The sequence below is a fragment of the Chrysemys picta genome, chromosome 9 (assembly GCF_011386835.1).
Source record: "Chrysemys picta bellii isolate R12L10 chromosome 9, ASM1138683v2, whole genome shotgun sequence".
NCBI lineage: Eukaryota > Metazoa > Chordata > Testudines > Emydidae > Chrysemys > Chrysemys picta.
This window is the reverse complement of record NC_088799.1, coordinates 56,361,138-56,371,089: the sequence shown is the minus strand read 5'-3', so window position 1 is coordinate 56,371,089 and position 9,952 is coordinate 56,361,138. Positions and strand designations below refer to the sequence as shown.

The following is a 9,952-nucleotide window of genomic DNA, read 5'->3' as shown; positions in this document are numbered from 1 at the left end:
CACAGTAAGACACACCAACCTTGCCTGCTCATTCCTGCGCACACCCGAAGGCAGAAAAGAACACCAGGCAGGCATCGCTGCTGCTCACACTGCCCACACTAGATGGGATAAGCTGGAGCAAGAGGGTTGATCGCTGGCAAAACCTCATGCATCCTGTGTTGGTTTTATAAATGAAACACCTTGTCCTGCTTTGGATTCACTGGGTATAGGGAGCAGTGCAAGGCTCCACATCCAGTGAGGCAGAGATTGGTTCTAAGGAAGGTTCTTGGGCTCCCAAGAAGCAGCAGACCATAGGACTCTTGCAGACGTAGGACAGCGTTAAACCTTCTGCTCACAAACAGGGAAGAATTGGTAGGGGAAGTAGAAGTGGGTGGCAACCTCCACAGCAGTGACCATGAGATGATTGAGTTCAGGATCCTGACAAGAGGAAGAAAGGAGAGTAGCAAAATACGGACCCTGGACTTCAGAAAAGCAGACTTTGACTCCCTCAGGGAACTGAAGGGCAGGATCCCCTGGGAGGCTAATATGAGGGGGCAAGGAGTCCAGGAGAGCTGGCTGTATTTTAAAGAAGCCTTATTGAGGGTGCAGGAACAAGCCATCCCAATGTGCAGAAAGAATAGCAAATATGGCAGGCGACCAGTTTGGCTTAGCAGAGAAATTTTCGATGAGCTTAAACACAAAAAGGAAGCCTACAAGAAGTGGAAACTTCATCAGATGACTAGGGAGGAGTATACAAATATTGCTTGAGCATGCAGGGGTATAAACAGTAAGGACAAAGCACAACTGGAATTGCAGCTAGCAAGGGATGTGAAGGGTAACAAGAAGGGTTTCTACAGATATGTTAGCAACAAGGTCAGGGAAAGTGTGGGACCCTTACTGAATGGGGGAAGCAACATACTGACAGATGATGTGGAAAAAGCTGAAGTACTCAATGCTTTTTTTGTCTCGGTCTTCACAGACAAGGTCAGCCCCCAGGCTGCTGCACTGGGTAACACAGTATGGGGAGGAGGTGAACAGCCCTCAGTGGTGAAAGAACAGGTTAAGGACTATTTAGAAAAGCTGGATGTGCACAAGTCCATGGGTCCGGATCTAATGCATCTGAGGGAGTTGCCTGATGTGATTGCAGAGCTATTGGCCATTATCTTTGAAAATTCATGGTGATAGCGGTAGGTGATGATTGTAAAAAGGCAAATATAGTGCCCATCTTTTAAAAAGTGAAGGAGGAGAACCCAGGGAACTACAGACCGGTCGGCCTCATCTCAGTCACTGGAAAGGAGCAGGTCCCCAAGGAATCCATTTTGAAGCACTTGTAGGAGAGGAAGGTGATCAGGAACAGTCAACATGGATTCACCAAGGGCAAGTCATACCTGACCAACCCGATTGCCTTCTATGATGAGATAACTGGCTCTGTGGATGTGGGGAAAGTGGTGGATGTGATATATCTTGACTTTAGCAAAGCTTTTGATACAGTCTCCCACAGTATTCTTGCCAGCAAGGTAATAAAAGTATGGATTGGATGAATGGACTATAAAGTGGATAGAAAGCTGGCTAGATCATCGGGCTCAATGGGTAATGATCAACAGCTTGATGTCTAGTTGGCAGCTGGTATCCAGCAGAGTGCCCCAGAGGTTCCAAAGAGGATGGAGCTAGGTTGTTCTCAGTGGCGGCAGATGACAGAACAAGGAGCAATGGTGTCAAGTTGCAGTGGGGGAGGTCTAGGTTGGATATTAGGAAAAACTACTTCACTAGGTGGGTGGTGAAGCACTGGAATGGGTTACCTAGGGAAGTGGTGGAATCTCCATCTTTAGAAGTTTTTAAGGCCCATCTTGACAAAGCCCTGGCTGGGATGATTTAGTTGGGATTGATCCTGCTTTGAGCAGAGGGTTGGACTAGATGAGTTGGCAGTTTTTCAAAGGGACACTATTAAAGGCCCAAAAGCAAGCTATTCCGCTGGTTAGGAAAGATAGAAAATGTGGCAAAAGACCACCTTGGCTTAACCACGAGATCTTGCATGATCTAAAAAATAAAAAGGAGTCATATAAAAAATGGAAACTAGGACAGATTACAAAGGATGAATATAGGCAAACAACACAGGAATGCAGGGGCAAGATTAGAAAGGCAAAGGCACAAAATGAGCTCAAACTAGCTACGGGAATAAAGGGAAACAAGAAGACTTTTTATCAATACATTAGAAGCAAGAGGAAGACCAAAGACAGGGTAGGCCCACTGCTTAGTGAAGAGGGAGAAACAGTAACAGGAAACTTGGAAATGGCAGAGATGCTTAATGACTTCTTTGTTTCGGTCTTCACCGAGAAGTCTGAAGGAATGCCTAACATAGTGAATGCTAATGGGAAGGGGGTAGGTTTAGCAGATAAAATAAAAAAAGAACAAGTTAAAAATCACTTAGAAAAGTTAGATGCCTGCAAGTCACCAGGGCCTGATGAAATGCATCCTAGAATACTCAAGGAGCTAATAGAGGAGGTATCTGAGCCTCTAACTATTATCTTTGGAAAATCATGGGAGACAGGAGAGATTCCAGAAGACTGGAAAAGGGCAAATATAGTGCCCATCTATAAAAAGGGAAATAAAAACAACCCAGGAAATTACAGACCAGTTAGTTTAACTTCTGTGCCAGGGAAGATAATGGAGCAAGTAATTAAGGAAATCATCTGCAAACACTTGGAAGGTGGTAAGGTGATAGGGAACAGCCAGCGTGGATTTGTGAAGAACAAATCATGTCAAACCAATCTGATAGCTTTCTTTGATAGGATAACGAGCCTTGTGGATAAGGGTGAAGCTGTGGATGTGGTATACTTAGACTTTAGTAAGGCATTTGATACAGTCTCGCATGATATTCTTATCGATAAACTAGGCAAATACAATTTAGATGGGGCTACTATAAGGTGGGTGCATAACTGGCTGGATAACCGTACTCAGAGAGTTGTTGTTAATGGTTCCCAATCCTGCTGGAAAGGCATAACGAGTGGGGTACCGCAGGGGTCTGTTTTGGGACCGGCTCTGTTCAATATCTTCATCAACGACTTAGATATTGGCATAGAAAGTACGCTTATTACGTTTGCGGATGATACCAAACTGGGAGGGATTGCAACTGCTTTGGAGGACAGGGTCATAATTCAAAATGATCTGGACAAATTGGAGAAATGGGCTGAGTTAAACAGGATGAAGTTTAACAAAGACAAATGCAAAGTGCTCCACTTAGGAAGAAAAAATCAGTTTCACACATACAGAATGGGAAGAGACTGTCTAGGAAGGAGTACGGCAGAAAGGGATCTAGGGGTTATAGTGGACCACAAGCTAAATATGAGTTAACAGTGTGATGCTGTTGCAAAAAAAGCAAACATGATTCTGGGATGTATTAACAGGTGTGTTGTGAGCAAGACACGAGAAGTCATTCTTCCGCTCTACTCTGCTCTGGTTAGGCCTCAGCTGGAGTATTGTGTCCAGTTCTGGGCACCGCATTTTAAAAAAGATGTGGAGAAATTGGAAAGGGTCCAGAGAAGAGCAACAAGAATGATTAAAGGTCTTGAGAACATGACCTATGAAGGAAGGCTGAAAGAATTGGGTTTGTTTAGTTTGGAAAAGAGAAGACTGAGAGGGGACATGATAGCAGTTTTCCGGTATTTAAAAGGGTGTCATAAGGAGGAGGGAGGAAACTTGTTCACCTTAGCCTCTAAGGATAGAAGAAGAAGCAATGGGTTTAAACTGCAGCAAGGGAGGTCTAGGTTGGACATTAGGAAAAAGTTCCTAACTGTCAGGGTGGTTAAACACTAGAATAAATTGCCTAGGGAGGTTGTGGAATCTCCATCTCTGGAGATATTTAAGAGCAGGTTAGATAAATGTCTATCAGGGATGGTCTAGACAGTATTTGGTCCTGCCATGCGGGCAGGGGACTGGACTCGATGACCTCTCGAGGTCCCTTCCAGTCCTAGAATCTATGAATCTATGAAAAAAAAACTCCTGAGGTCTCTTCCAATCCTAAACTTCTATGGTTCTGACTTTGGAGACATTGGACTAGTAGGTTCTCTAGAGGACTCTGTGAAACTGAAGAAGGCTTCCCTTCTTACCCACTCTCTCCTTGTGGTGCAATGGCCCCACATGGGCCTGAAATTGGAACTCCGGGGGCCAATGAGTATTACTGCATGGTTTCACCACCATCACGGGCCCAAACTCACAAAGGATCTGAAAAGATTTTGGCCAACCCAGAACCCAGGCTGGAAAATAAGCCCCCTGATCCTGTGAGGTAGGTTTTTAACTCAAACTAAATCCTTGTTCAAAGCTGGGTTCTCTGACCCAGCCCTGCTGCACACCCAAATCCTTGCATGTGGATTCAAGAGCTCAGCTATGCTGCATCTCTACTGGACATGCAAACACATTACATGATCTTATAAGTAGATGCAACTGTATCTTCTGCATTCATAAATCAGCCCATTGGTTTGTGCTGACTGAGGATCCAGAGAGTGTACTGGAACATAATCTCAGTATCGCCCAGATAAGAACTGTAGTGTCCCTTATGAGAGAGGCCAGACAGGTCTCCAGTGCAGTAAACACAGAGGGGCTGTGTTAGTTAATATGCTGCTGGACATGCACACCCTCTGTAGCTCTCAGACAGGAGACTGTGCTGGGGTGATGGCTGCATCTGGGATTGACCTGGGGACCTCCAGAGCTGAAAGTATGAACCTTTATAGCCTGGCCAAGGCTCTGTGGCTTGAGGCTACAACAGCCTGACAGCCTTTCTGGATGGGGACACATAACACATACACTGACCAGTGTGTTACATGCTTCTTCCAGACAGAGAAAGCTCATCCCAAGCATCTGACACCCACTGCAGTTTGACTCCCAAACCAGCCCCTACCTCTTTGATGGCTGCCAGCTTGGCCAACACACTCGGCATTGAACCAGGGGGCTCCTGAGCTAACTGCATGAGCTGCTAGAAAGCAACCTTTTATAATGTGGTCAAGTGGATAGCGCATGGAACTGGCATGCCGGAAACCTGGGTGTAGCAAAGTGAAGACTCACCAATGCAACACCTCCTGCTGGTTATCCTGGGAATTAGCTCAATTCCAGCTCCGGAGCACCCTCTGCCAGCTGCTGTCTCACCTGCCTCAGGCCCTGTGTCCCTCCCAAATCCCGGTGCCCTTTACCTTGGGGTTCTGCCCCAGCAGTACCCCCACACTCTGGATCTCCCCTCCCAGGGGAACCCCCAGCCTTCTAAACCCACCTTGCCTCAGTGGCTACTGCCAGTCATCATCTAGCCCCCGTTCACTGGGGCAAACTACAGTCTGTAAAGGCCACTCATCATTGGCCTCTGCAACCCCAGTATCTGTTTTGGCCTTTTAGCAAGGCCCACAGCCTGGGGATTTACCAGGTTAGAGCTCCCCAGCTCCTCTACCCATCCCCATACTGTACTGTACTGTACCGTACCGTACCGTGAGCTCCTAGGCAGCTAGGTCCTTCTCCCTCCAAGGCTGGAGAGAGCCTGTCCCAGCTCCTCCCTGAGCCCTTATAACAGGGCCAGGTGTGGCCTAACTGGGGCATGGCCCCAGCTGTGGCTGCTTCCCCAATCAGCATGGCCTTTTTTCTAGGAGCAGCGTAACTACCCTGCTACACTGGGTTCTAGTCCTGGCTCTACCACTGGCCTGCTGGTGACCTTGGGTAAGTTACTTCACTCTGTGCCTCAGTTTCCCAAACTGTAAAATGAGGATAGTGATCCTGATCTTCTCCTTTGTAGAGTGCACTGAGATCTACTCAGGAAAAGCCTTGTATAAAAGCTAGATATTATTATTATAGCCAAGAGCTGCACCAGATCCATCTCTTCAGTGGCTCAGCCCCAGCTGCTGCGTCACACGCATTGACCAGTGGGTTAACACAGTACAACCTCACCGCACAGCTCTGCCTAAACACTCAATTGCTTAAGCAATCCTGGACAGGAGGGTTGGCTCCAACACCGTGCTGATTGGGTAAGTTATCCTACACAAACACCCATGCAGTTATCCAGTCAGCTTTCACGTCAAGGGAGCACTCTTTCAACTGCACTGTTGCCTCACAAGAAAAAACACACACAGCCTAGCTAGGTTAATAAAGTACAAAAGCAGCTGGGGGTCTGACAGAGATCGACTGTGGCGCTGCTCGAGGCAACATGTCAACCTTCCCCAGCTGGGGTGAAACGGAGTCCTCCACAAGTCAATTACACACTCCGTATATTCCAGGCTGCCCAGGAAGGTGCAGAAGGACCAGGCAAAGGAGGAACTAATTAACACAACAGGGTTAATGCTTGTCCCATAGCCTCACTCTTACAGCCACACTCTTACATGCACGTTGGGCATGGCTGCCGGTATGACTCTTTGTGATGGTGGTAAATTCCACACACACACACACACACCATCATCTGGGAGTGCAATATCTTTCCCCAGAGCCAGTCAAATTGGGGTCCTGAGGAAAACAAACAAAGAAGACAGGTTCCGACTCTTAGCTAGCCCAGGATAACTCGGGAGACATTCCAATGGAGATAATAGCATAGGGTATGGCCTGGGGAAAGGGGTGTAGCCAGGGCATCCTTGTATCACATTGATCCCCGGCTGCTTAACTGGCAGTGTAATTTAGAGCAGCTCCCAGGATGCTCTAAATCAGCTGTTCTCAACCAGGGCTCTGTGACTCAGGCCTGGTCTACACTAGGCGTTTATGTCGAAGTTAGCGCCGTTACATCGAATTAACCCTGCACCCGTCCACACTGCGATGCTATTTAGTTCGACATAGAGGTCTCTTTAATTCGACTTCTGTACTCCTCCCCGACGAGGGGAGTAGCGCTAAATTCGACATGGCCATGTCGAATTAGGCTAGGTGTGGATGGAAATCGATGCTAATAGCTCCGGGAGCTATCCCACAGTGCACCACTCTGTTGACGCTCTGGACAGCAGTGCGAGCTCGGATGCTCTGACCAGCCACACAGGAAAAGCCCCGGGAAAATTTGAATTTGAATTCCTTTTCCTGTCTGGCCAGTTTGAATCTCATTTCCTGTCTGGACATCGTGGCGAGCACAGCAGCACTGGCAACGATGCAGAGCTCTCCAGCAGTGATGGCCGTGCAGTCTGTGAATAGAAAGAGAGCCCCAGCATGGACTGATCGTGAAGTCTTGGATCTCATCGCTGTGTGGGGCGATGAGTCCGTGCTTTCCGAGCTGCGATCCAAAAGAAGGAATGCAAAGATCTACGAGAAGATCTCTAAAGACATGGCAGAGAGAGGATACAGCCGGGATGCAACGCAGTGCCGCGTGAAAATCAAGGCGCTGAGACAAGGCTACCAGAAGACCAAAGAGGCAAACGGACGCTCCGGATCCCATCCCCAGACATCCCGTTTCTACGAGGCACTGCATTCCATCCTCGGTGCGGCCGCCACCACTACCCCACCAGTGACCGTGGACTCTGAGGATGGGATACTGTCCACGGCCGGTTCCTCGGACATGTTAGGGGACGGGGAAGATGAGGAAGGAGATGAGGAGGGCGAGGCAGTCGGCAGCTCTCACAACGCTGATTTCCCCGACAGCCAGGATTTCTTCATCACCCTTACAGAGATCCCCTACGAAGCGTCCCCAGCCGTTACCCCGGACACAGAATCTGGTGAAGGATCAGCCAGTAAGTGTTGTAAACATCTAAACATTTATTTTTAACAAAACAGGAATATTAACAATTAAAAGAATGGGTTGTTCATGATTAGTGTGCCCTAGGCGCTTAACGGTTTAGTAATGGGCAGTGCAAGTTTTGAAAAGAAATCCAGCAATGTCCGGTTTTCAGTGATTGTCCTGCACAAGCCGCTCTACTGTTTATTCCCTGCTACTGCAGCTACAGTAAAATGCGGTCTATATGTCCGGGGATAGAGCAGTAATCCTCCTGGGACATCTCGATGAAGCTCTCCTGGAGGTAATTTGAAAGCCGTTGCATGAGGTTCTTGGGGAGAGCGGCCTTATTGGGTCCTCCAAAGTACGACACGTTGCCGCGCCACGAGATTATCAAGTACTCGGGGATCATTGCTCTGCACAGCAGGGCGGCATACGGCCCTGGTCTTTGGAGGCTTTCCCGGAGCATTCTCTCTTTGTCGCTCTCGGAGATACTCATCAGGGTGATGTCGGCCATGGTGACCTGCTTTTAATTAGGTAGGGGAATGTTAGTGTTGGGACTGCTTTCCCGTTCCTTTACAGAACTGTAACTGCTGGTTTGCAGCCACGCGGTGGAGGCGGGAGAGGGGCAGCCGAAAGGGATCGTTCCCGGGGACAGCCGCGAGGGGGTGGGACAGGGGCAGAGTTCCCACTTGCCGGATTGCTGGCAGCAGGGACTGACATTGCTTTAAATGTGAAATGAGGCCAGTGGTAATATAAAAGTTTTAAACTGCCACAAGTGTACGGCTTACCATGTCTGCCTGCAACAGAAATTCTGTTGTGCTGCCTCGCTTCTCAAATGTGCTGTTCAAGACCCCAGGCACTGAATGCGAAGGCCGAGAATTCGACCTTGTGCTGAGTGCGCATGTGAAAGGTGCTGTGCATGGTCTTGTTCACAGAGAAAGACTATGTTCTTTGTTCACAACTACATTTATCTTTCTGAGGAATTCACTCCCTTTTTCCCATTTCCACAGCCCCGTCTGCGACTGTCTCACAACCTAGCCTGGAATCACACTCCCAGAGGCTAGCGCGGATTAGGCGTAGGAAGAAGAGGACACGGGAGGACATGTTCTCTGAGCTTATGGCCTGTTCCCAAGCCCAGGCAGCACAGCAGACCCAGTGGCGGGAGAACTTGACCCGAATGCACCAAGCCAACATGGATCGGGAGGAGAGGTGGCGGCAGGAAGACCAGCAGGCGACTCAAACGCTGCTTGGACTACTGAGGGAGCAAACGGACACGCTCCGGCGCCTTGTGGATGTTCTGCAGGAACGGAGGCAGGAGGACAGAGCCCCGCTGCAGTCCATCTCTAACCGCCCTCCCCCGCCACCAAGTCCCATACCCACCTCACCCAAAGTGCAAAGAAGGAGAGGCGGCAGAGTCCCTGCTAAGTCTCACTCCACCCCTGCAGAGAGCTCTAGTAGCAGAAGGTTCTCATTTCCCAAAATTTGAAAAGTTCTTTCCTTCCCGCCTGACACAAGCCCACGTCCAAGTTTCACCTCCCAATGCCATGTGTAGTTGATAATAAAAAATTCTTTTCTGTTAACTACTGTTTCAATCATGTTCTTTTGGAGGAGAAGGGGAAAGGGGGTTGGTAATTGGACAGGACAGTCTCCTTTGGCAGGGTACATAGTCGGGGGCAGGCACAGCAGCAGGGCACATACACAGTGCAGTGATGCAGTGACTAGTTACCCCGGTTAGTCTGGGAGGTTGTTTTGATGTAATGTTGGGGGGAGGGGTGGGTTGCTCTGTGACTTTGTGGCGGGGGAGGGCAGTTACAGATCTTAAGCGCCGGTCCTTAGGCAGGATCACAGAGCCACACAGCATGGGATCTGTAACCGTCCTCCCCCTGCCACAAAGTCACATAGACCCCCCATACACACAGTCCCGATCAGGAGGGGTGACAGGCTCCGTTGAAACAAGCATCCCACCGCAGCGGAGCCTGTCAATCCTTGAGTTTAGAAGCTGCATTCGCGTCACAACACTACACCCGCTCCGCACCACAGTCTGCGTCCCAGTTTTAAAAAATTCCCGCGAAAACAGTATTAAAGAAAACGGTGTGCTTTAACAAAGTAGAACTATTTTTATTTCGACACGTGTGTTGGAGGGGGGGTGAAGGGGGTATGTAACCAGATAGGATAGTCAACATTAACTGGGTAAAGAAACGGGGGCAGGTTTAGCTTCTCAGTACACAAACTATAAAGTCACAGGTTACCCTGCTCACTCAGGAACTTTGCTTTCAAAGCCTCCCGGATGCACAGCGCTTCCCGCTGGTCTCTTCTAAT

General features: G+C 48.8%; 1 protein-coding gene across 1 annotated transcript; it reads left to right on the top strand.

Annotated features, from left to right (window-relative positions):
- The first annotated feature begins 6,929 nt into the window (after positions 1 to 6,929).
- On the top strand, positions 6,930 to 9,244 carry LOC135973352 (uncharacterized). The gene is made up of 2 exons (XM_065556239.1): positions 6,930 to 7,649; positions 8,644 to 9,244. Exons 1-2 carry the CDS (start codon positions 7,073 to 7,075, stop codon positions 9,117 to 9,119), a joined length of 1,053 nt encoding a protein of 350 aa, XP_065412311.1. The 5' UTR covers positions 6,930 to 7,072; the 3' UTR covers positions 9,120 to 9,244.
- Positions 9,245 to 9,952: the final 708 nt, after the last annotated feature.

Coding starts and splice junctions, on each gene's coding strand:
- LOC135973352 (XM_065556239.1), top strand. CDS start 7,073: ATGCAGAGCTCTCCAGCAGTGATGGCCGTGCAGTCTGTGAATAGAAAG. Junction 7,650..8,643: donor ATCTGGTGAAGGATCAGCCA/GTAAGTGTTGTA, acceptor CCATTTCCACAG/CCCCGTCTGCGACTGTCTCA.